The sequence below is a fragment of the Neomonachus schauinslandi genome, chromosome 8, assembly GCF_002201575.2.
Source record: "Neomonachus schauinslandi chromosome 8, ASM220157v2, whole genome shotgun sequence".
Classification (NCBI taxonomy): domain Eukaryota; kingdom Metazoa; phylum Chordata; class Mammalia; order Carnivora; family Phocidae; genus Neomonachus; species Neomonachus schauinslandi.
In genome coordinates, this window is record NC_058410.1 from 100,901,088 (window position 1) to 100,928,469 (window position 27,382).

The window sequence follows — 27,382 nt, forward strand, 5'->3', positions numbered from 1 at the left end:
GGTTTTGGGATCAAGGTAATGCTGGCCTCATAAAATGAGTTGGGAAGTTTTCCTTCCATTTCTATTTTTTGGAACAGTTTCAGAAGAATAGGTATTAATTCTTCTTGAAATGTTTGGTAGAATTCCCCTGGGAAGCCATCTGGCCCTGGGCTTTTGTTTGTTGGGAGATTTTTGATGACTGCTTCAATTTCCTTAGTGGTTATAGGTCTGTTCAGGTTTTCTATTTCATCCTGGTTCAGTTTTGGTAGTTGGTACGTCTCTAGGAATGCATCCATTTCTTCCAGGTTATTTAATTTGCTGGCATAGAGTTGCTCATAATATGTTCTTATAATTGTTTGTATTTCTTTGGTGTTGGTTGTGATCTCTCCTCTTTCATTCACGATTTTGTTGATTTGGGTCATTTCTCTTCTCTTTTTGATAAGTCTGGCCAGGGGTTTATCAATCTTGTTAATTCTTTCAAAGAACCAGCTCCTAGTCTCGTTGATCTGTTCTAAGGTTCTTTTGGTTTCTATTTCATTGATTTCTGCTCTGATCTTTATTATTTCTCTTCTCCTGCTGGGTTTAGGCTTTATTTGCTGTTCTTTCTCCAGCTCCTTTAGGTGTAGGGTTAGGTTGTGTACTTGAGACCTCTTGCTTCTTGAGAAAGGCTTGTATTGCTATATACTTTCCTCTTAGGACTGCCTTTGCTGCATCCCAAAGATTTTGAATAGTTGTGTTTTCATTTTCATTGGTTTCCATGAATTTTTTTAATTCTTCTTTAATTTCCTGGTTGACCCATTCGTTCTTCAGTAGGATGCTCTTTAGCCTCCATGTATTTGAGTTCTTTCTGACTTTTGTCTTGTGATTGAGCTCTAGTTTCAAAGCATTGTGGTCTGAAAATAAGCAGGGAATGATTCCAATCTTTTGGTACCGGTTGAGACCTGATTTATGACCTAGGATGTGATCTATTCTGGAGAATGTTCCATGGGCACTAGAGAAGAATGTGTATTCCGTTGCTTTGGGGTGGAATGTTCTGAATATGTCTGTAAAGTCCATTTGGTCCAGTGTGTCATTTAAAGTCTTTATTTCCTTGTTGATCTTTTGCTTAGACGATCTGTCCATTTCAGTGAGGGGGGTGTTAAAGTCCCCCACTATTATTGTATTGTTGTCGATGTGTTTCTTTGCTTTTGTTATTAATTGGCTTATATAATTGGCTGCTCCCATGTTAGGGGCATAGATATTTACAATTGTTAGACCTTCTTGTTGGATAGACCCTTTAAGTAGGATATAGTGTCCTTCCTCATCTCTTATTACAGTCTTTGGTTTAAAATCTAATTTGTCTGATATAAGGATTGCCACCCCAGCTTTCTTTTGGTGTCCATTAGCATGGTAAATGGTTTTCCACCCCCTCACTTTCAATCTGGGGCTGTCTTTGGGTCGAAAATGAGTCTCTTGCAGACAGCATATCGATGGGTCTTGTTTTTTAATCCAGTCTGATAGCCTGTGTCTTTTGATTGGGGCATTGAGCCCATTTACATTCAGGGTAACTATTGAAAGATAGGAATTTAGTGCCATTGTATTGCCTGTAAGGTGACTGTTACCGTATATTGTCTGTGTTCCTTTCTGGTCTATGTTGCTTTTAGGCTCTCTCTTTGCTTAGAGGACCCCTTTCAAGATTTCCTGTAGGGCTGGTTTCGTGTTTGCAAATTCCTTTAGTTTTTGTTTGTCCTGGAAGCTTTTTATCTCTCCTTCAATTTTCAATGACAGCCTAGCTGGATATAATATTCTTGGCTGCATATTTTTCTCATTTAGTGCTCTGAATATATCCTGCCAGTCCTTTCTGGCCTGCCAGGTCTCTGTGGATAGGTCTGTTGCCAATCTAATGTTTCTACCCTTGTAGGTTACAGATCTCTTCTCCCGAGCTGCTTTCAGGATTTTCTCTTTGTCTATGAGACTCGTAAGTTTTACTATTAGATGTCGGGGTGTTGACCTATTTTTATTGATTTTGAGAGGGGTTCTCTGTGCTTCCTGGATTTTCATGCCTGTTTCCTTCCCCAAATTAGGGAAGTTCTCTGCTATAATTTGCTCCATTATACCTTCTGCCCCTCTCTCTCTTTCTTCTTCTTCTGGGATCCCAATTATTCTAATGTTGTTTCGTCTTATGGTATCGCTTATCTCTCGAATTCTGCCCTCGTGATCCAGTAGTTGTTTATCTCTCTTTTTCTCAGCTTCTTTATTTTCCATCATTTCATCTTCTATATTACTGATTCTCTCTTCTGCCTCATTTATTCTAGCAGTTAGCGCCCCCATTTTTTATTGCACCTCATTAATAGCCTTTTTGATTTCTACTTGGTTGGATTTTAGTTCTTTTACTTCTCCAGAAAGGGTTTCTCTAATAACTTCCATATTTTTTTCAAGCCCAGCTAGTATCTTTAAAGTGATGATTCTGAACTCTAGATCTGACATCGTACTAATGTCCGTATTGAGTAGGTCCCTGGCAGTTGGTACTACCTCTTGTTCTTTTTGTTGAGGTGATTTTTTCCGTCTTGTCATTTTGTGCAGAGGAGAATAGATTAATGAGAGAACAAAATGCTAGCAGAGTAACAACGTCCCCAGAAAATATACTCTAAACAAATCAGAAAAAACCTGACGCAGTGGGAAAAGAAAGGGAAAGAGAGAAAAAAGAAAAAGAAAAAGATAAAGATAAAAACAAAAACAAACAAAACAAAACAACAACAACAAAAAAACCAGAATGTGATCAAATATGATCAGGCTGGTATCTAGATCAGTGCCACACACTAGATTTGGGGTGTATTTTGGTCTTTTAGAAGAAAGTGCCTCCCAAAATTTTAAAGGAAGAAAAACTTATATATGTACAAAAATAAGGATTGATATGATGAAGGGATGGAATATGACTGTAAAGATGGAAATTATAAAAAATTTTATAAAAGGAATTGATAAGAAGTTGTTTGAAAAAAGAAAGAAGAGGATTTAAAAAAAGAAAAAAAAAAAGGGAGAGGATGTGATCAGGCAGGGGAATAGAAAACACCATATACTAGAGATTTAGGTATATTTTGATCTGTTAGAAGAAACTATCTCAAAATTTTAAAGAGAGAACAACTTATATATATAAGCCAAAAATACGGGTAACTACTATGAAGGGATAGAATATGACTCTAAAAATGAAAAATAATTTTTTTCTTTTAAAAAAAGGGATTGATAAGATGTTGGTTGAAAAAGGGAAAAAGAAAAATTCAAAAAGAAAAAAAAAGAAAAAAGTTAAAAAAAAATTAACTTTGAAAGACTACAGAATCATGGTAAAAAAGCCATGAATTCTACGTGCAGTAGTCCCCTAGAGCTGGAGTTCTGCCGTTCTCATTGATGGGTAAACTTGGTCTTGGCTGGCTGTTCTCGCTGATCTTCTGGGGAGGGGCCTGTTGCTGTGGTTTCCAAATGTCTTTGCCAGAGGCAGAATTGCCCCGCCCTTGCCCCCTCCCAGCTAAGTAATCTGCTGGGGTTTGCTCTCCGGGGCTTTTGTTCCCTGCGAGCTTTCTGTACAGCTTTGGAGGCGGAGAGTGAAAATGGCGGCCTCCCAATCTCCGCCGCGGAGGAGCCGAGAACTCGGAGCCCCGCTTCTCAGTGAGCCCCCAGAGAAAAGCCGTCAGTCACTCCCGTCTCCCCGGTCTCCAGCCGCACTCCGTGCTCACCGGGCCTGTGACCGTGCATTTCTATCTCTGGCACCCGACCCCCGGTGGAGTCTCCAAACCCAGCAGATCCCTGCGGCGCACTCTCGCGCGGCTCCTCCCGGGGGAGGAAGGTGAGTCTCCCCGGATCTGCCACTTGTTGGGTCCCTGCTGGAGGAGCAGTGGCCCGACTATGCCGCGGATCACGGTTTATGGCAACCCCGAGCTGAGAGCCCGCGCCTGGGCTCCGCCTCTGCAGCCAGCTTCCCTGCTCCGATACCTGGGAGCTCTGCCACACTCAGGCACCCCTGGTCTTTCTGTGACCCCGTGGGTCCTGAGACCACACTGTCCCGGAGGGTTCCACCCCCCGCTTAGCCACCAGAGTGACGTCCCTCAGCGGAGCCGACTTTTAAAAGTTCCGATTTTGTGCTCCGCGGCTCTATCACTTGCCAGAAGCGGCCGCCGGAGGCCCCTCCCCCGCCGTCTATCCTCCCGAATATCGCCTCGGATTCACTTCTCCGCACGTCCTACCTTCCAGAAAGTGGTCGCTTTTCTGATGAGAGAGTTGTTGCTCTTCTTTTCTTCGATCTCCTGTTGAGTTTGTAGGTGTTCAGAATGGTTTGATCCCTATCCAGCTGAATTCCTGAGAGGAGACGAAATCCAGGTCTCCTACTCCTCCGCCAACTTGCTCCGCCCCCTAAAGATGTATTTATTTTAGAGAGAGAGTGTGTGTGTGTGCGTGTGCATGGGAGTCAGGGGAGGGAGAGAGAGAATCTTAAGCAGACTCCCCACTGAGCATGGAGCCCAAAGTAGTGCTCTATCTCAGGACCCTGAGATCATGACCTAAGCCGAAATCAAGAGTCGGACCCTTAACCAACTGAGCCACCCAGGTGCCCCAATCTCCCTACTTTGAAGCCAGCTGATTAGCAATTTGAATTCCATCTGCTACCTTAATTCTCTTTTGTCATGTAATGTAACATATTCAAAGGTTCTGGTGATTAAGACATGAAATCTATCTTTCTTCCAATTACAGTTCTGTCTTCCTTTGTCGGTTCCACTGACTAACATATTCAACTTAGTTTTGATCCTGCGGGTCTCTTTTTGCAGAAAATGTAAATATATATGCAAAAGAGGTTTGAAAACAGGGTTATAATAAAACAGGGTTATAATAATCCCAGGAGTTGATAATAATCTAAATTTTTGTTTTCTTTTCAGGGATGACAATGAAATACTTCCTGTATCTGGCTGCCGCTGTTGGTTTCCTGCCTATTTTGATTATAAGAGTATGTGAGGATTGTATGTTTCATAATTACTTTCCAGAAAAGGATAAGAGCTACCCCTGTAGAACTCATTTTGTTACAGACACTGTTGTGAGGACTCTATGCCAGTTACTCACCTTGGTCTCACCATAGGCTCTAGTAGGCGAGTGCTATTCTTAATTTCACATTGCAGAGAAAAGAACCAAAGCATAGGGAGGTGAAGTCATGTGGCCAATGTCAGATAACTGGGAAGTGGCAGACCCTGGAAGTAAACCTAACCAGTTTGGCTCCATGGGCTTATGCCAATTTCATTATAGCTCCTCAGGATAATTCAAAAAGCTGAGAATGTAGAGCAGGAATTACTAAGCTCCAAACACAAATTCATTGCATAAAATTTAAACATGAATCCTAGTTAAAGGAAATAATAAACTGTTACTATTTGTTCAATAAAAATAAACAATATGGTATATTCTCTTTTTAGATTCCAGGTCGAAAGCAAATGGACTAATGACTAGGCTTGAATCTTATTTTAAACTCCCCTTCAATGTTACAGTTTACTGAGCTACTAGGCATCTAATTGGACAGAAATCACTTTTTACTGACATATAGAATTTTCCATGAGAATCTAGTAGATGTTACACAAAAAGATCTTTGAAGGAAAAGTACAGGGAGTTGCGATCAGGTAATAACAGGATTTGATCTTGTCTGAGGTAATTAGAGACTTCTCTGGTAAGGAGGACATGCTAGATCTGAGATCTGAAGGATAGATCTGAGATCTGAAGGATAAACTGGAATCACTTGGTAGAACAAGCTGACAGAGTATACTAATGAAGAGACAGGCTTGAGCAAATATTCTAAGGCAGAATAAAAACAGGCTCATTGCAATGATTAAAAGAAAATCATTGAGACCAAAGAAGAGAAAAGTAAGGGAGCATATCTTAAATAGAGGGTGAGAGGTCAGCAGGGCCTTCACAGGCCTTGTAAAAAATATAGTTTTTATTTCTAAGAAATTGTTGAAAGACTTTTAACAGGAAAGGGACTCCATTGTGTCAGTGTTTTGAAATGTTTACTCTGGTGGATGACTGGAGAATGGATTGTGAAAGACTGGATGGGGAGTGGGAAGGGAGAAATAGAGGCGAAAGGGTGTTTTTGAAGGCTGGGAGGTCAGTAGGAGGCCAGGCTATAGCCATAGTCAGTCCAGGTGAAGAAAGAGAAGTCTGAGAGTTCAGAGAAAAATGAAGAGAATGTGTTGTCCCTTACACGGAAAGACTATTTCTACACTGAGAGTTTAGTCAGGGGAGTTAGCAGCCAATAAATCAAGTAGAATGAAGACACTAAAAAAATATTGAATTTACAAATTAAGCTTGTTAGTGACCTTAATAGGAGTTGTTTCAAAGTAAAGTATCTCAACTTCAGAATTACTTGCATTTTGTTATGGAATAATTCTTTGTCAAGAGGGTCTGTCCTGAGCTTTTTTAGGATGTTTAACAAAAATCACTGGCCTCTATCAACAAGATGGCAGAGCATGCCCTCCAACTCAGTCATGACAACCAGAAATTTTTCTAGACATTGTTTAATGCCTGGGGAAGGAAGGGGGGACTTAAGGAGGGGGTATATCATTCCTGTTATAGAACCCTTGTTTTAGTGGAATAAATGGGGGAAAGGTGAATGAAGACTATATTGCTTAAAGGGTGGGAAATTATAGACATCCAGTACTGGCAACATTTTCAGGAATTTTGATAGGGAAGGAAAGTATAAAGTACAATAATTGAATGGGGAACTGAAATAAATGAAAAGTTTTGTTTGTTTATTTTAAGTTACAAGCAACATGATTATGAATAAATATCAGTGGGAAGGACAAAAGAATTGGTTGAAGATACAATGGAAAAATAATGAGTAATGTGAGATTTGGGGAAATGTGGAAGAGAATGGAATAAATAACACTGGGGAGAAATAGCTTTTGAAAGAATGACCTGTTTTTAATTTTTTGAGGAACCTCATACTATTTTCCATTATGGATTTACCATTTTACATTCCCACCAACAGTATATCAGGGTTCCCTTTTCTCTACATCCTTGCAACACTTGAAATATTGTTTTTAATAATAGCCATCCTAACAGGTATGAAGTGATATATCATTGTGGTTTTGATTTTCATTTCCCTGATGATTAATGAGGTTAAGCACCTTTTCATATACCTGTTGGTCATTTATATGTCTTTTTTGGAAAAATGACTGTTTAGGTTCTTTGTGTATTTTTTAATCAGCTTATTTGTTTTGTTTTGTTTTTGCTCATAGGTTATACAAGTTCCTTCTATATTTTGGATATTAATTGCTTATCAGATATATAGCTTAAAATGTTTTTCCATTCATTAAGTTGCCTTTTCATCTTTTTGATTATTTCCTTTGTTGTGCAGAAGTTTTTTAGTTTGATACAATCCTACCTGCTTATTTTTTCTTTTATCATCTGTGCTTGCCAAGACCAATGTCAAGGAACTTTTTACTTATGTTTTCTTATAGGAGTTTTATGATTTTAGGTCTCATATTTAAGTCTTAAATCCATTTCAAGTTGATTTTAATGTATGGTGTGATATAAGGGTCTAATTTCATTCTTTTGCATGTGGACATCCAGTTTTAAATCCAGGGTAAATCTTACATTAAATGCTTTTATAGGATACACAAAATAATAACAATAGTAACAGTAAAGGGGGCAGGAGGAAACTTTGAGAGGTGATTGCTATGTTTGTGTTCTTTTGTTTGTTTGTCTTGATGGTGGAGATGGTTTCACAAGTGTATACTTACCAAACTCATTGAATTGTATACATTAAACATGTATAGATTTTACATGTCAATTATACCTCAATAAAATGGTTTAAAAAAACCAGGAAAGTATGATCTGTTCAGTAGTACCACAAGAGATAAGGAGGAAAGAATGAGAACAAATAGAGGCAGATTGGTAGACTGACCAAGAGAAGCTGAAATAGCTGCCTCTTTACTGAGGAAAGTAGGACATACCAGATTCTATTGAGAGAGGTCAATGTGATTGGGGTAGAGTGCACAAGTTCTGCAATAACATTATGAAGAAAGACAAGGTGAATTAACTAGGTAAATTAGTAGAATTGATGACCAAATTAAAGCACTATTTGAGATTAGACATCAGAATTTTGGATGATACCAATATCTGGCATTTTGTGGAGTATTTTTCTGCTAATGTTCATCTGACTGTGCGGGCAGGGAAATTTTTGGTCCCACCCAAAGTGGGGGGTTCCTAAATGACGATGGGTGGGAAAGGATTCAATATTTTAGCAAGAAAGTTGTTGAAATAAGAGAACATGAATAGAAAAGAAAGAAAAGACAAGAGAGGGAAAATAGAGAAAATGAAGAATGAGTTAAAAGACTAGATTATGTTGAAAATAGTCAGAGTGATTGACCTTAGCAATTTGGAAGAGCAGGAAATCCTGATCAGGCAGGGAAAAGTTTGACCAGATGATTTGGCATTTGGAGTGATTATGAGATATAGACTGTGACCATCATCGTGGAGACTAAAGAGACTTGGAGGAGAGATCTAAAAGAGGAAGAATTCAAGGGCCTGAGATATCAGATGTTTGGAACCATCCATGTGAATGCTGAAGTCCTTTGAGTTGACTGCAGAAGTTGGGGTGGACAGGATGAATTTGTTTCAGAAGGCCCTTGAGAGCTTGTTTGGAGGCCCAGTTTCAGGGCACCTGGATGGCTCAATCAGTTAAACATCTGCTTCAGGCTCAGGTCATGATCTCAGGGTCCTGGGATCAAGCCCCTCATGGGGGTCCCTGTTCAGCAGAGAGTCTGCTTATCCTTCTTCCTCTGCCTCTCCCTGCTCCAGCTCGTGCTCTCTCTATCTCCCCTAAATAAATAAATAAATAAATAAATAAATAAATAAATAAATCTTAAAAAAAAAAAAAAAAACCAGAAGGCCCAAATTAAATGAATGAGAGGAATTGATAGGAAAACATTATCAGAAAATAAATGTTCAGAAATGAGATGGTAGAGCAGTATGTCTTGAGTTTCACTGGAGCAGAGTTCAGGGGAGCAAGGAAAATTAATTTGGCTATGATAAAGGAATTCTGGTGGCTCCCCACCTCTCCTCTAGCCTAGACAAGAGCTACCTGAAGTATGGAGGAAAATAGCACCACATGAGTGGGCTTTTGAAGAAATGATGTCCACAGGGGACAGTCTCTGGAGGGGTCTTCTGGATTCTGTATCTAGGCCTTTGCCCCATTCCTATTTTATGTTGATATAAAATAAATGAAATAACTACTAAATTTGAGCAAGGTATGGTGTTGGATCCTATCCATTCAGAAATTGCTAATAGTCCTTTGGTACTTGAGGAATAAAGAGATACTACTCAAATTATATTACATATGTTTTGCCACTTTTTAAACAAAAGGAATGAAGTGCATGTGATAGATAATACACACACAGAAGAAGCTGCTCTTTATAGCAATTAATGCTAACCTAAAATATTAAAGCTGTTTAGTTTCTTCTTAGTTGCAAGATAAATTAAAAGAATAGTCATTAATTCTGGATTGTAGCTGATTTTAATTATATGTTATACTTACATATATGTATAAAAATGCTTATGTTTTTTCATAGGCATAAGACGAAAAGGTAGAATCTGAGTTGAAGACACTGGAGGCTTTGTATTCAATAATTAATATCTTAGATTAGACACATCCTTTAGACAGCATTCAAGTGCAAGTGGTTTATTTAAGAAGCAAAGAGAACACTTGCAGGAAGTAGGGTGGGATAGGAGCCAAGGAAGAGAAGTCAGTCAATAAAGGTGTGATATCAAGATATCTTCCACTATGGTTTATAGTGCCTGATAAAAAGTACTTTAACATGGCCCAAAGTACCATAAATTTGAAAAAACCCAATCACAGGATATCCAGGGCATTATGCTATACACTTGTATAATGTCAGATGACATTCAGAAACCCACAAGACTAGCACTGGAGAAATGGAAACTAATCTATTGAGCAATTGTTAATTTTAAAATGCTGTAGATCATTATCTATTCAATATAAACTACAAATTCATATTGCTATAGGCCTGCAAGTAATATACATGATGAATTACACATAAAAGAATTAAGACTAATTAATAATTTTCTGATCACAGGCAAAACCAGCTCCAGTTCCATATGTTCCATATAATACACTCCTCACTGAATTGGCAACTGTCCAAGAAGAAATCGTTACTGTACATAACACCCTCAGGAGAGGAGTAGTTCCATCAGCCAGAAACATGCTGAAGATGGTAAGATTAATTAAACAGCAATAATGACGATGTTAATAATAGTAATAGTGTTTACTGAGTTTTTATTAAGTTCTCTTCACTTTCAGTATACTAAAAGTTTGGTCTTCCCAAACAAACCTATGACTTAGCAGCAGAAAAATGGAGGCACAGGGGTACCTGGGGTGGCTCAGTCAGTTAAGCATCTGCATTCAGCTTAGTTCATGATCCCAGGTTCCTGGGTTAGAGCCCTGAATTAGGCTCCCTGCTCAGCGGAGTCTTCTTCTCGCTCTCCCTCTGTGTCTGTGTGCTCTCTCTCTCTCTCAAATAAATAAATAAATCTTAAAAAAAAAAAAGAGAGAGAGGAAGAAATGGAGGCACGGAGGAGGCAAGGAACTTTCCCAAAATCAGTTATTAAATGACAGAGCAACAATTCCAACTCAGACAGTCTAATTTCATTCATAATGTACCCTAGGACAGTGCTTCTCAATCTTGAACAAACTGCTTGAAAAACTCGGTAAAACACAGATTCCTGGGCCCCACTCTCTGAGATGCTGATTTGGAAAGTTTGGGGTGGAGACCCCTGCAAGCTGCCAGCTGAAGCTGAAGCTGCCGGCCAGTATTGTCAGCATAGCGAGCTTTAAGTTATAGAGGCAATTCATAACTGTCTTCATTGGGCAGCAGCCCAGAGGCTAGGCACTCATCTGGGAATCAAGATGTCCAGATTCTAAGTCAGGTGGTGCTGCCAGATAAGCCAATATTGACAAACCTATTTCCCAGTTCCCTTGCATCCCATAAAAAGAGAATTGTCTTTCCACTATAAACCTGGTGTGTGTGCACACTAGGTGCTATAAAAAAACAAATTTAGGGCAGTCTCAGATGTACCAGGTGATTAGCTGTGTATGTATTATCTCCCAGAAGTATCACTCAGGTTTTTGTGCAAACTTATCCTGGTCCCTTTAACCTTGGACTGGTCTAGAGTACAAGAATTAGAAATAGCGCTGGCTCTGGAGAATGATTCTAAAGTGAATAAAGTGAATAAAAGCATTATTTTGAAATTTATCTCTTGGTCAGCTTAAAATAGAAAATGTTATTTAAACAGCACAATAAAAATCAGTAGCTGTCATAGGCCTTCTTGCATTGAGTGTTGTGCCTGAAATGTAGATTGTACTTACTATTGACAGGCACTCTTTTAGAACTTTATTACATTAACTCATTTAAATCAACAGTTCTGTGATGCAGATAATACTGTCTTCTCCATTTTACAGATAATGAATCTGCACCTCAGAGAAATTAGTTAAAATCCAAAGTAATAAGCACTGAATAAGTGCAGATTCAAATGCAAATGGCACAGCTCCAGGCAGCTGCTCTTCACTATATACCTCCCTTAGTACAAATAGGGTCCAAACTCACTGGACTCCAATAGGGTCTAAACTAACTTGGTTTCCAAAAGAGCAAACACATTTAGCTAGGAGGTTCTAAAGAAATTTTAGAGTAAATGGAAAATATAGCCTCTGATTCAGAGATTTTATTACTGTGGGTTAAAGGCAAATACAAAGGGAATTTTAGAACGTAATGTAAGAATGAATACATTCAAGTGCTAAAGTGTAAAGGTATGAGAGATCAACAAGACTATAAATTAGGTGACCAGTAAGACTGAATCAGATTTTCAAAGGAATACGAGAGTTGAGCTGTTCCATAAACAATGCATTGGATGTGGCTAGAAAGGAACTGATAGAGTTACAGCAGGGCTGAAGGGCCAATCACAGCTGTCAGGCAGAGATTTTCTGAAAAAGTTTCCATGCATAAGGTTAGAAACCGATTAAATGGAACCATGTATTAAAGCCAGAATTCATAGCTTTGGTGTAATAACCATGAATACCCACTTGTGATTTTAATCATGGATCTATCACCAAAAAAAAAAGGAGCATCTTACCAATATGAATCAGAGGTAATATCCCAGACAGCTTCCTCAAAGAGGTCTGAACCACAGACTGTATGTAATGAATGTTGTAGGTAGTTTATGTGACAAGATAAGCATACTCAGATGGAGATTAGCACGCAGAATGTTTATTGGAGAACAATCCCCAGATTGACACCTACCTGTGGAGGTAGAGAGAGAAGCAGCAGTGGACATATGGAAAAGTTGGATTATGATGTAGTCACAACAGAGGGCTCAGATAATTCTGGAAGCTGTACAACTAAGACAACCCTTTGGAGCTGTCCTGAGTAGGAGGGAAGTGGCTTGGAATTTACAGTTCCCACATTGACCAGATGTTGGGTATGGATTACCCCAGGGAAGGGATTATGCTCCTGGATGCAGGACAATTTTTAGAAAGGACATACAGTAGAGCTGTCAGTGGACATGACTTTCAGCTTAAGAGGAAATAAGTGCTTCAGTTCAGAAAGTGACCTGGTAGTACATCACAGCATACACAACAAGCAATGAGCTGTAAATTACCCAGATAAATTCTAGTCCTAATCACTTGGTAACCCGGTCATAATAGGCATGGTTTTTTTTACTAAGGTTTTTTTACAATGATGATATTCCCACTGCCAGGAGATCCTATGTCCTAACGGGATGTGTTGTATCATCTCTACGACCTCAGGTAGATGTATCCACTACTAAAATACAACTTTTCTTGCATGAAACAATCAAACCTTACAAAACCATGTTTTGTTTTGTTTTTTTTTAAGGTAGACAACTTTTTTATTATGTTATGTTAATCACCATACACAATTAGTTTTTGAAATTAAATCTTGCCATTTGCAACGACGTGGATGGAACTGGAGGGTATTATGCTGAGTAAAACCATGTTTTTGCTTTGAGCCTAGGTTAATGACTTACTTAATTCATCTCAAGGTTTAGTAAATTCCTTCAACCTGAAGGGCAATTCTGTAAAACTAACACAGATGGAAGCATACACATATAACAGTTAAACTTCTTTGCCACCAAGAAAAATGTTGAAAATCTAAGTCAGGTGTCATCCAAAACTTATTCTAAAGAGTAAGTGAATGATTTATGTCAAAACCTGTAGTAAAAAATGAAGTCTACAATTTTTGTTGGTGATGTGTTGCATTCAGATATTGGGAGTCTTTTAAGTGGATGTACACAGTGTAAGGATTAAAGAGTGTTAGGGAGAACATTTGTCAAATCCCATAATTAGTGATATAGACTTTCTGCCTCCTTTCCAACTTACTTGGAGATACACCTGACAAAATGCTTCAACTCAACTGACACACAATTGACACACATTAAGAGTTAAGAGCACACATTCCAGGGGCGCCTGGGTGGCTCAGTCGTTAAGCGTCTGCCTTCGGCTCAGGTCATGATCCTGGAGTCCTGGGATCGAGCCCCGCATCGGGCTCCCTGCTCGGCAGGAAGCCTGCTTCTCCCTCACTCACTCCCCCTGCTTGTGTTCCCTCTCTGACTGTGTCTCTCTCTATCAAATAAATAAAATCTTTAAAAAAAAAAAAAAAGAGTTAAGAGCACACATTCTGAAGACAGAATAACCTGGATTCTAATTCTTTCTTGGCTATTTATTGGTTGTGTTATCCTGAGAAATTATGCAACATTTCTGTGCCTCAGTTTCCCCATTTGCAAATGGGGATAATAATAGTACTTCCCTTGTAGGGTTGCTCTGAATCAAAATGAGAAAATATACATACAGAACTGGTAACATACCCCGGCATGTGGTATTAGCTACTATTTTTTAGTATTATTTATAATTTTAGATGGAGATGTGTGACACTGTACATAGCCATTGTTTATTTATTGAGCACATAGTATAAGATTTGTCATATCACAATTGTATTGCATGAATTACTACATTAAAACTTTAGAACAAACTATTAGGCATGAATGATGGGTCACATTTCATAGATGAAGAACATATTCAAAAAGATTAAATAATGTGTCAGAGATAAAACTACTAATAAATAATGGAATGGATTTCTAACCCTGATCTGTTTTACTGAAAGCATTTACTTGAACCTTTCACACTTCTGAGAGAGAAGCTACATCTGAACATTATTACCAAATTTTGATTTTGTTAATTCAAGGGCTAACATAGCCAAAAGTTTTGTCTTCCTTTTCCAACCAGAACATTTAATATTATTGTTTAAATTGTTAGCTTATAAAATTGAGGATATTGCTAGCCTTGGATTTTTAGAAACAATAAACTAGAATATTATCATGGAAATGCCAATAAGACCATGTGCTTATATTTTACTCTTCCACTGTAGGATTGGAGTGAAGAAGCTGCACAAAATGCCAGAATGTTGTCAAAGCAGTGTGAATTAAGAGAGAGCAACTCAATTAAGAGACGAATTACAAGTAGGTATACATCTGAATGACTCACCTCTGTACTCAAAAGTCCTTAGGAATTGTTAAGTAACCTGGCAAGCATAAGTTAAGTCATTCAGTCTATGATATGGCCCCATAAATGACAGTGGATGGTGGCCTACCACACTGTTTTCTTATTATTAATTTTTAAATTTGGATATTCAAATTTCAAATTCCAATTGCTGATCATCAGAAATAAGAATCATTAACATAACAAAAAAATATAAAAAATAAGAATCAAAGTTCTCAATATTACAAAATAGTTGAGTAATACAGTGATAACTGGATGGAGAGCTGGATAGCTAGAAGCTTTCCACTCTATGTAGTTATTTCAGCTACACACAATATCACCCTAGGGATATCTTTGGCTTTGAAATACTAATACAGTTGAGAGGTGAGTTCTATTCAACTCTACTGAGCTATACATGAGAACAAATTTAGGTGTTCATAAATAAGTCCATCTCATGGCATATATATTAGGTGGATCACGGCTAGTTTCCAGAAAATCTATTAGTACTTCCTATACAAGTAGACATTATTAACATTTATGAGATGCTTGTTTATTACAAAATATTTTTAAAATACTAATGAAACTTCCATATTTACAGATTATTGGGCATTTTTGCCCAATGTTTTGACCCATGAATTAGCAGTGTGAGTCTTTCCTGCCCCAGAGAAAGGTAGATCACTCCTAAATTTCATTTTTGACCAAGAACCCATATCACAAGTGGATGGCTAAATGAGCAAACGTTTATTTCAAGGTCCTTGCATAAGGAATACCTCTGTGGCTGTTTTCCAGTCATGGGTCCTGTTACAACCCATTGGCTACTTGGATTGGTTTCACCCTTCTCAACAGCTCGGAAGTGGCAGAGACTGAAATGTTGATCTGATTTCCAAGCTTGTACATCATCTCCTACTGTCAACTTCTCACCAAACCTAAGTACCACAAGTTCACTCATCAATGAAAAAGATGATTACCAGCAGAGATACAGCTGAGTTTGTTTTCTTTTATAAGACATTGCTTGGATGACCAGTGGAATATTTGTAAAATGAAAATGAGGAAAATATCCTTGTAATATATTTTGAAGTTTCTTCAAGTATGACTCAGACTTTTTTTCTCCCTTTCAGATACTTTTTGTGGAGAAAATATGCATTTGACAACTTATCCTATCTCATGGTCAAATGTAATTAAAATCTGGTACAATGAATCTAAATATTTCAAGTACGGGGAATGGACATCAACGGATGATGACATAACATTTGAGCATTACACTCAGGTAACCTGCGTACTTGCAAATATACACATTGTTTAAATGACTATAAGCATGTGTGGAAAATAGGTGACCGAGAAAATTATTCTACCCACTTTTCGCAAACTTACACTTGACCCACTGAGTTCCTATTATAATTTGAAACATAAGGAAATGTGATTCCCTCAACAGATAGCTTAGAGAAGCTGCTTAACTGTTTAGTCTCCTTTTTTATACATTTGGACTTTTGGGAATTAACAAAATCATAAAACATCAATGTCACTTATAAATTACATTTCTAATATGTGTAAAGAATGAAAATAATAGTACCTTATAATACAGAGAATCCTCTTCTTCCTAGTTTATTTTTATTATGGTAAAATTATATGTATATATGTATGTATGTGTAAAATATATACATATATTATTTTTATTTATCATATATAATTATTTTCATATATATAACACATAATAACTATTTGGATATGCACATATGAATATATTTTATAAAATTTTCCATTTTAATCATTTTAAAATTATGTAGTATTAATGTTCAGTAGCATTAACTACATTCAAATTGTTATGAAGCAATCACTACCATACATCTTCACAACTTTTCACCTTCCCAAACTCTGTACCCATTAAACAATGACTTCCCATTTCCCCCCCTCCCCAGCCTCTGGCAAGCACCATTCTAGTTTCTTTATCTCTGAATTTGATTACTCTAGATACCTCATATAACTGGAATCATACAATTTTTGTCCTTTTGTGTCTGCCTTATTTCACTTAGCATTATATCCTCATTTGATGTTCATCCATGTTGTAGCACGTGCCATAATTTTACTCCTTTTTAAGGCTGAATAATATTCCATTGTATGTGTATATCACCTGTTTTTTATCCATTCATTCACTGATGTGTATTTAGGTTGTTTCTACTTTTGGATATTGATAATAATGCTGCTATGAACATTGGTGTGCAAATATCTGTTCATATCCTGCTTTCAATTCTTTTGAGAAATGGAATTTCTGGATCACATGGTAATCGTATGTTGAATTATTTGAGGAACTGGCATACTGTCTTCCACAACAGCTGCATTATTTAACATTCCCAGCAGCAATGAAATTTCTGAGTTCTTCACATCTGTGCTGTATTGGTCTGCTTGGACTTCTATAACAAAGTACCACAGGCTGGATGGACTAAACAACAAACTTATTTTCTCACAATTTTGGAGGCTGGAAGTCTATGAACTTCTGCAGCATAGTTGGTTTCTGTGAGAGCTCTCCTTCTGCCTTCTTTTCATTATGTCCTTGCACAGACTTTCCTTTCCTTTTGTCTGTGCGGGCTTGCAGAGAAAGAGAGAAAGAGAGTGAGAGCATGAGTGTCAGCACTCTGGTGCCTTTTCTTATAAGGACATGAGCGCTATCAGATCATGATCCCACCCTTAGAACTTCATTTAACCTAAATTACTTCTGTAGAGGTTCCATCTCCAGTTAGAGTTGCTGGGTTATATCAGATTATTTGGGGTTTTGTTGCTGAGTTGTAAGAGTTCTTTATATATTCTGGATATCTATGCTTTAGCAGGTATATGATTCCACATAGAAGTGAGATCATTAATTCCTATTACATAGACTGCCTATTCACTCTGATGATAGTATCCTATGATGCACAAAGGTTTTAAATTTTGATAAAGTCCAATTTATCTATTTTTTTTTCCTTTTCTGTCTGTGCTTTTGGTGTCGTATCCAAGAAATCACTGCCAAATTCAATATCATGAAGTTTTTTCCTTATGTTTCCTTCTAAGAGTTTTTTTATGGTTTTAGCTCTTACACTTAGGTATTTAATCCATTTTGAGTTAATTTTTTATATGGTGGAAGGTAGGACCCAATTTCATTTATTTGCATGTAGATATCTAGTTTTTCCAACTTTACTTGTGGTAAGGCAGTCCTGTCCCCACTGAATCATCTTGGCATCCTTGTTGAAAATCATTTGACCATATATGTGAAGATTTATTTCTGGACTCTATTTTATTTCTCAGGTTTATATGTCTAATGTTATGCCAGTACCACTGTTTTAATTGCTGTAGCTTTGTGGTAAGTTTTGATATTAGAAAGCATAAGACTTCCAACTTCTGTCTGCTTTTTCAAGACTGCCTATTTAAAAATCATAGACTTAATCATTTATGGATAGCAATGCAGATATTCTAAGTAAAAGACTAGCAAATAGCATTCTGATTTTAAAATTGAAACCCTTGGACAAAAAGGATATGTTCTAGGAATCCAAGAATGTTATAACATCAGACTATTTATTCATATAATTTGCCTTATCAAACAATTAGAGGATAAAAATAGAATGATCACCCATGGAGCTAAAAATCTGACAAATTTGTGGTATCAATTCCAACCTTATATTTCTTTCAGATAAAGGTAGCCTAGACCCACTATTTACATCCAAGACCATTAGTTCCATCACACTCAGATAGTAACTTAATATTTCCTCTTCCAAACACTTAAAAAAATTATTATCCAATTCCCATGATACACCTATAAGGTAGAAGGTAGTATTATTTTATCCCATTTTACAAATAAAAAAATAAAATTTCAAAACGTAAACTGGTAAATACCATACAACCAGGAAGTGGTAGAGATAGAATTTGAAACCAAGATGTTTGGTCTCAAAGGCCAACTCTACTCTATGCCATGCTTCTGCTCTGATGATTAAGTAAAGTTCCTCCCATGGTTTGATTTTGATATAATCACCAACAAGCCTTCATCATGTTACCTGATTTTCCATATAGATTTGATAATAGAGTGAGCCAGGATTAAGGATGGCCAATAAGTGTGCATATGTATGTGTGCTATCCAGACACATGGAAATCTTTCTGTTTCTATGACTTCCTAATAAGCCATGCTCAAAGCATCCTAAAAGCAAACATGTTTATTTTCAACCATGGATAACAATATTTGTATTGTAATCATTTAGCAAAAGTCAAATTATTAATAAAATAATCTCTTTATCATTACAGATTGTTTGGGCCACTTCTTACCTCATTGGCTGTGGAATATCATCATGCGACAAAAGATTGTCAACTCAGTATCTCTATGTTTGTCACTATTGTCATGAGTATGTATTATACAGTTTGGTTTCACAAAGCCTTTAGAAATATATCCCTCTTACATAATCCAGTTTCTCAAACAATATAAAAGAAAGCTCAAATAAATATTTCATTTCAGTTAAGCAGAACTTTAGGGATAAAATGTCATTTAGCCAATACCTAAAAACATTACACACACACACACAATTTTATTTACATCATATTTTTAAAATAAATTTATATTTATATTTCATTAATAGAATGTCCAAATTCAAAGCTATTACCAGTAGTCTTGCTCTGTGTTATTGATTAGCATAAGCAAAAAAACAACGATATTTACTTCAACAATCTAGAGTATATTTAGAATGCAAGGGCAGAAATATAGTGGAGTATCAAGAATAAACAAATGGAAAAATTGAAGCGTTCTTGTTAGTCTAACTATTGGTATATGCCTTTTCTTTAGAAATTAAATTTACATGTTATCAAGGTGTGAGTAACAACTCCTAGAAGAGATAATCTGATTGCTTCAGTGAAGGGCAGGTGGACTCCTTTGCCCTACCAACTGCAATTGCTCTTTAAGCAAGATCAATTTCAGACAAAGATGATTGTAGGAGCCCACAGGAGCACACTGTTTGGCTCCAGTGGTAATCATGAGAAATTAAAGATTGTTCAAAGCTTGATATAGTCCTCTAATAGTTCACTACAAATGCCTGTTTAAATATACTCTGCTAAGGAAAGTTAATGAGTGGTCTGCATTTGTCTCCTTCAGCTAGCCATACTTAAATAGTTGAGTATGCAAATTTTCCATCATACTATGAGCTCCAAGCATGGTGTTTAACTGCTATCCCCCATTATTTTGTGTTGCAAAATAAACAATGTTCAATATGAATTAGTGAAAATTATTTATCTGTTAATAAGCTACAATATTTATACTTTAAATGAGGCCTCCAATATCAGTGTAGATTTAATAGATATATTTATATAAGAGCTCTATATATGACTTATTTTCTGATCTTATCATTACTTGATTTCAGTAGTTAATATTTGTTATGATTTTATCTATATAATTAGTACTGAAGACAGTAAGATCTCTTTGCATCTATAACACATCCATTGTACTAAATCTTTCAGGGGCTGGTGGTGGTTTCTGGTGAACTGACAATTACACAAAAGTAAAACACATAGAGCTGTGATAGAGAATATTCTGCAGCAAAGATTAGGCCAAGAGTCTGACAAAAGCCCTTACTGAATTAAATAATAAGTTTCTTCTTTAAAGTGAAATTTTGGGGCACCTGGCTGGCTCAGTTGGTAGACCAGGTGACTCTTGATCTCCGGTTCATGAGCTCAAGCCCCACGTTGGGCATAAAGCTTACTTTAAAAAAGAAATGGAAAAAAAAATAAAATGAAATTCTAGCAATTCACATATCAAAGGGAAAAATATCAATTAGAATGCTATTTTAACCAGAACATTTACTTTATTTTTCAAGCATATGAAGTAAGAATCAGTTATAATCCACATTGTTTTCTTAGATATCTGCAGGTAAAACCGTCTTCTTTGAATTTCGGATTAGCTTAGAACTAGAAATTCTCATCTATTCTCTCTCCCCAAATCTACCACTTTAGATTTAGCCATACTGAGGAATTTTCATCTTTTATAATGCTCCATGTGTTTCTACACAAGAGTAACATGCATCAAGTTTCTCATGATACTGTGCAAGATGAATAGAACACCTCCAATTTGACTCACTTAAAATGTTCTTAACATATCCTTTTACATGACTGCTTACCAAGTCCTTATGGGTATAAATAAAGAAAAATGACAAATTATAAATCCCTCTAAAGCTCTTCTGCTTGTTAAGACTTGACTGTTCATAGGTTCCAGTCTTGTTAGAACTTAACTGTCTGAATAGGGTAAATTCTTTCAAAATGTTCTTAGGACCCCACAGTTGCCTGATAAATTGTGATCATTGCAAGTCTAGAAATCTTAAACCTATCTTAAAGATAGCACGGTGATGGGTATTAAGGAGGGCACATATTGCATGGAGCACTGGGTGTTATATGCAAACAATGAATCATGGAACACTACATCAAAAACTAATGATGTACTGTATGGTGACTAACATAACATAAAAAAAGATTATCATCATTATCTAGAAGTGGTTTTCAAAAATTGTTTTCAAATTGATTATAAATGGTGAGTAAAATTTTATATGCATTGTCCAAGCATTAATTTTATTACATCACCTTTTCCTTTGTTCTTTTTCTTAAGGGGAAATGATCCTGCCAAAAGGGATAAACCTTATAATGCAGGAAGTCCATGTGGGGACTGTCCAAATGACTGTGAAAATAAACTTTGCAGTAAGTTTTACATTCATTTTGCTTAATGTAGACCATTGACCCAGGAGCCATGTGTCCTTCAAATTAAGGATTTGACAATATTGCACTTTTCTATAACTTTTTTCTGAATCATCACCCAGAAAAAAATCAACATTATTTCTTATTTCCCCTCCCTGAGTGACCAAGAAGATAATTGATTAAATCTATTGGAACGGATATTAGAATGTCTAGGCCTAAACTCAAGCCCCTCCCCCCTGCCCTAAAGTTTAATGACCTAATAGGGAAAACCCAGATAAGATGTTAACATAACTATACATTTTTCTCTGCTCTATAAAAAAGTTTCTGGGCTCTCTTACTGCAACCTTGAAATTAGTGTTCTTGGCTTCTTGCTGCTCCATAACTCTCTTACCTGTCTGACCACTTATTAGGGCATGTAATTTCTTACGGAGTGATCCTTATTCTCCCATGTTCCTACTGACACATCAAAAGATATTAGTTGATGGTCACACTGTCCCCTTACAGCATTTCCTTTTATTTCTTAAATAAACCTTACCTACAATGTAGTATTAACCAAATGGGTTCCAATTACATGTTCATTCCCTTAGATAGCAAAAGTTCCTTTTCCTAGAGCCTCCTGAAAACATAGCTCCTAATCCCTGAGTGTAATGTTGATAAGATAATTTTCAACAAGTTTTTAGAGAAATAACTAACCCAGGAAAAATACCCTTTAACTTCAGACTTGGAAGATCAGAAGACTTATTTTCCTACACCTAACCAAGTCACTCTGTTTACTCTTAAAGTAAGGAAAATAGATTCTCTTTTTCAAAATCCCTCTCTTTCTAAGTAGAGAAATAGATAGATATTCTTTTTTCTAAGTCTCATTTATTCTTTCTCTTTTTTTTCCTCTTTTTCTCTTACTTTCAACCTCACTTTGTGCATACTATTTCTGAAAAGAAATTGTAGTTGGAGAAAAATAAAATATCTACTAATTACCTATGCTGGGTGGATGGGGTAGGTTTTTTTAATCCAAGATATAAAAGCAATGTTTATAATGCATAAAAAATGTAATTGAAGTAAAATGAGAGTAGGAAAGAGAAAGTATTACTCAAGAAGATTAAATTTATGCCATAAAAGATGCTTATCTTAAACTCTTTGCTCACCTATAAATGCACGAGAAGATGAGAAATATTAAAGAAAGATTGGGCCACACTGGAATGGAAACAATGCTTAAAATATAAGACCTGGATATACAGATATAAGCAGTTTAGTGTAATTCAAATAAATCTTATAAAAATAAAATTCATATTATAAAATAAGGGAAATTATATATATTAATATAATTTATATACTATAATAGCAGTAAAAGTACTTCTAAGAGGGAAATTCATAGCAATAAATACCTATAATAGCAACAACAACAAAAAAGAGTTCAAAACAACTTAACTTTATTCTTCAACTACAAAATGAGCAAACTAAGCGCCAAGTTAGTAGAAGGGGGAACATAACAAAATTCAAAGTGAAAATAAATAAAATAAAGACTGAGAAGAAGATGAAAAAGATCAATGAAAGGAAGAGCTTTCATTAAAAGACGAACATAGAAAAATCTTTAACTTTAGCCACACTTACCAGAAGAAGAAGAAGAAAAAGAAGAAGAACAAGGAGGAAGAGGAGGAGGAGGAGGAGAAGAAGAAGAAAAGAAGAAAGAAGAAGAAGAAAAAGAAGAAGAAGAAGAAGAAGAAGAAGAAGAAGAAGAAGAAGAAGAAAGAAAAGAAAATAGAAGATTCAAATAATTACAATTTGAAATTAAAGAGAAGACATTACACCTGATACCCACAAACAAAAAAGGGCATAAGAGTCTGCTATGAATAATTGTATAGCAACAAATTGGACAACTAATTTGAAGAAATTATTGAAGGAATTTATCCTATTTATACATACAACTTACAAAACTAAACTTAAAAAAAAACATACAACTTACAAAGACTAAATTATGAAGAAATAAACATACAGCTAGCTCACCAAGACTGAATCATGAATAAATGGAAAATCTGAACAGACTAAGTACTAGTAAGGAGATTGCATCAATAATCAAAACTCTCCCAACTAAGAAAAACCCAGGACCAGATAGCTTCACTGGTGAATTCTACCAAACATTTAAAGAATTAATACTAATACTTCTAAAACTCTGCCAAAAAAATAGAAGATAAGTGAACACTTCCAAACTCATTTTATGAGGCCAGCATTACCCTGATACTAATATCAGATGACACCGCAATAAAAAAAAACAAACTGCAGGCCATTATATCTGATGAACATAGATGCAAAAATCTCAGTGAAAGTTAGCAAACCAACTGCAACAATACATTGAAAGGATCATACACCACAATGAAGTGGGATTAATGCTAGGGATGCAAGAATGGCTCAACGTCCACAAATCAGACAATTTGAAGAATAAAAATCATATAGTCATCCAAATAGATACAGAAAAAGCATTTGACAATATCTGACATTCTTTCATGATAAAAAATCTCAAATTGGGTTCACAGGTATAATGTTACCTCAACATTATAAAGGCCAGATATGAGAAGCCCACAACAAGCATCATATTCAGTGGTTAAAAGTGAAAAGCTTTGGGCGCCTGGGTGGCTCAGTTGGTTAAGCAACTGCCTTCGGCTCAGGTCATGATCCTGGAGTCCCGGGATCGAGTCCCGCATTGGGCTCCCTGCTCGGCAGGGAGTCTGCTTCTCCCTCTGACCCTCCCCCTCTCATGCTCTCTCTCTCATTCTCGCTCTCAAATAAATAAATAAAATATTTAAAAAAAAAAAAGTGAAAAGCTTTTCCTCTAAGACCATGAACAAGACAAGAATGCCTACCTTTTTTCCCCTTCCTGCTATCTTTTTTTTTTTTTAACATACAATGTATTATTTGTTTCAGAGGTACAGGTCTGTGATTCAACAGTCTTACAAATGAAGGGGAGGAAATCGGAGGGGCAGATGAACCATGGGAGACTATGGACTCTGAGAAACAAACTGAGGGTTCTAGAGGGGAGGGGGGTGAGGGGATGGGTTAGCCTGGTGATGGGTATTAAAGAGGGCATGTAATGAATGGAGTACTGGGTGTTATACGCAAACAATGGATCATGGAACACTACATCAAAAACTAATGATGTAATGTATGGTGATTAACTTAAAATAATAAAATAAAAAAAAAGAATGCCTACCTTTACCACTTTAATTCAACATAGTACTGGAAGTCTTAGAGTAATTAGACAAGAGAAAGAAATACAAGTAATTAAAATCAGAAAGGAAGAAGTAAAACAGTATCTACTTGCAAATGACATGATAATATATATAAAATACCATAAAGACTCCATCAGATCGGGGCACCTGGATGGCTCAGTCAGTTAAATGTCTGCCTTCAGCTCAGGTCATGATCCCAGGATCCTGGGATTGAGCCCCACGTTGGGCTCCCTGCTCAGCGGGAAGCCTGCTTCTCCCTCTCCTACTCCCCTTGTTTGTGTTCCCTCTCTCACTGTCTCTCTCTCTGTCAAATAAATAAATAAAATCTTTAAAAAAATTAAAAAAATAAAGACTCCACCAGAAAACTATTGGAATTAATAACTGAATTCAATAAAATTGCAGGATACAAAATCAATATACAAAAATCAGTTATTTTTATATATACTACCAACAAACTATCAGAAAAATAAATCTTTTTAAATCCTATTTATAATTGCATCAAAAAAGAATAAAATACCTAAGAATAAATTTCACCAAGGAAGTGAAAGATCTATATAATGAAAATTATAAGATATTGGTGAAAAATATTGAAGATACAAATAAATGGAAATATATTCCATGCTCATGGATTGGAAGAATTAATATTTTTTTGAATTTCCATACTACCCAAAGATATCTACAGATTCAGTGCAATTACTATCAAAATTCCAATGGCATTTTTCACAGAACTAGAACAAATAATCCTAAAATTTGTCTGGAATAACAAAAGATAGCCAAAGCCACCTTGAAAAAGAAGAATAAAGCTAGTGGTATCATGCTTCCTGATTTCAAACTATATACAAAGCTATATATAGTAATCAAAACAGTATGGTATTAGCATAAAAACAGGCACATAGATCAATGGAACAGAATGGCTAAATGAACATTATATATATATTATATATATAATATATATATATATATAATTTTTAAAAAAGAATGGAGAGCCCAGAAATAAACCAATACATATAGGGTCAATTAATTTATAACAAAGAAGCCAAATGCCAAATACATACAAAGGGAAAAGACAGTCTCTTCAGTAAATGGTGCTGGGAAAACTAGACAGCCACATGCAAAAGAACGAAACAGGAATCATATATTACACCACACACAAAAATCACCTCAAATGGATTGAAGACTTGAACGTAAAATCTGAAACCATAAAACTCCTAGAAGAAAACATGGGGCAAACTCCTTATATCAGTCTTGGCAATGATTTTTTGGATTTGACACTAAAATCAAAAATAGCAAATGCAAAAATAAACAAGTGAGACTGCATCTAACTAAAAAGCTGCACAGAAGGGAAAACCATCAACAAAATAAAAAGACAACCCATTAAATGAGGGAAAATATTTGCAAATCATAAGTCTGATAAGGTGTTAATCTCCAAAATACATAAAGAACTTATAAAGCTGAATAAAAAAAAATCCAATTAGAAACCTGGCAGAGGAACTAAACTGATATTTTTCCAAAGAAGATATCCATATAGCCAACAGGTACATGAAAAGGTGCTTAATATCACTGATCATCAGGGAAATGCAGGGATATACTACATACCTGTTAGAATGTCTATAATCAAAAAGACAAGAGATCATAAGTGGGGGCAAGGGTGTGGTGAAAAGGAAACCCTCATGCAATGTTCATGGGAATGTAAATGGGTGCAGTCACTATAGGAAGCCGTATGGAGGCTACTCAAAAAATTAAAAATATAACAGTTATATGATCCAGCAATTTTTCTTCTGGATAGCTATCTGAAGAAAACAAAAACATTAACTCAAGAAGATACTTACAATAGCTTAGGCATGGAAACAACCTAAGGGTCCATTGACGGATGAATGGATAAAGAAAGAATATATATATATATATATATAATGTACACTGTTCAGCTATAAAACAAATGGAAATCATATCATTTATGACAATATGGATGGTTCTTGAAGGTAGTATTCTAAGTGAAATAAGTCAGACATAGACAAACACCATATGATGTCAATTATATGTGGAATCTAAAAAAACCAAACTCACAGATACAGAAAACAGATTGGTAAATTTCAGAGTCACTTGGGGGGGGAGGGGATAATTCCATTGATGTCTTTAAGGAAAGATTATCTCTTTCTTCAGTAATGGTGAATTTTCGAGATAATACTGTGTAAACATGTTTTTTCCTTCCAGCTAACCCCTGCCTCTACTATGATGAATACAGTAACTGTAAGACACAAAAACGAAGTTTTGGATGCAGATCCCAGTCAGTTCAACAGTTCTGCAAAGCCAGTTGCCTCTGTGACAAGGAGATAAAATAATCTTTGTTATTTGCAACTATAATGTGCTGTTGGGGAAATGTCTGCTGGATTACATCTTTTACCTTACTTTGTTTCAGTAGCTTCTGCTAAGTTTCATTTGGTTTTAATTACACCTGAGATCCTAAATTTTACTAATCATATATGGGCATCCGTAGATTTACATCAATGCTACCCACTCCTGTCCTGATCCTTCCTGAAGCAGGTTGACAAAATTCAACTGACGGTATAACTGGCCACTTTGACAATAACCTCTGCTAGAGGAGGGTCTTTTTCCCTGTTAACTCCTTCCCCTGCTTTCCCATGTCTCCAACCTTCCTGATGTTGTCTTCCCTGTCCAACTAACATGCACTGTAATTCTTTATTCCATAACTTTACTTCTATTTTAAATTGGTCATTAAAATAATCCGCAAAGCAAACGAAGAGTCAAGTATTATTACTTGCAAGGCAAAGTGCTTAGTTGGAGGAGGTTTAAATGTCTCATTGTTTCATTATTATATCTATAAACATTTGTAAAGTGGGAGGGAAATTGTGTTTCCTTACTTTAACAAAATATGTACTCAGCACTGATTACATACAAAATGTAATGCGTA

The 27,382-nt window shown here is 36.1% G+C and overlaps 1 protein-coding gene across 1 annotated transcript; it reads left to right on the forward strand.

Moving 5' to 3' along the window:
- Positions 1-4,879: 4,879 nt before the first annotated feature.
- Positions 4,880-26,792, forward strand: CRISP1 (cysteine rich secretory protein 1). The gene is made up of 7 exons (XM_021692110.1): positions 4,880-4,945; positions 10,077-10,214; positions 14,436-14,526; positions 15,664-15,812; positions 18,809-18,906; positions 21,147-21,235; positions 26,665-26,792. Exons 1-7 carry the CDS (start codon positions 4,880-4,882, stop codon positions 26,790-26,792), a joined length of 759 nt encoding a protein of 252 aa, XP_021547785.1.
- Positions 26,793-27,382: the final 590 nt, after the last annotated feature.

What these genes read in the sequence shown, in the direction of transcription:
- CRISP1 (XM_021692110.1), top strand. Translation starts at nt 4,880, where the DNA reads ATGACAATGAAATACTTCCTGTATCTGGCTGCCGCTGTTGGTTTCCTG. An exon ending in TGCCTATTTTGATTATAAGA is followed by an intron (nt 4,946 to 10,076) that starts GTATGTGAGGAT and finishes TTCTGATCACAG; the next exon opens with GCAAAACCAGCTCCAGTTCC. An exon ending in GTTTGTCACTATTGTCATGA is followed by an intron (nt 18,907 to 21,146) that starts GTATGTATTATA and finishes CTTTTTCTTAAG; the next exon opens with GGGAAATGATCCTGCCAAAA.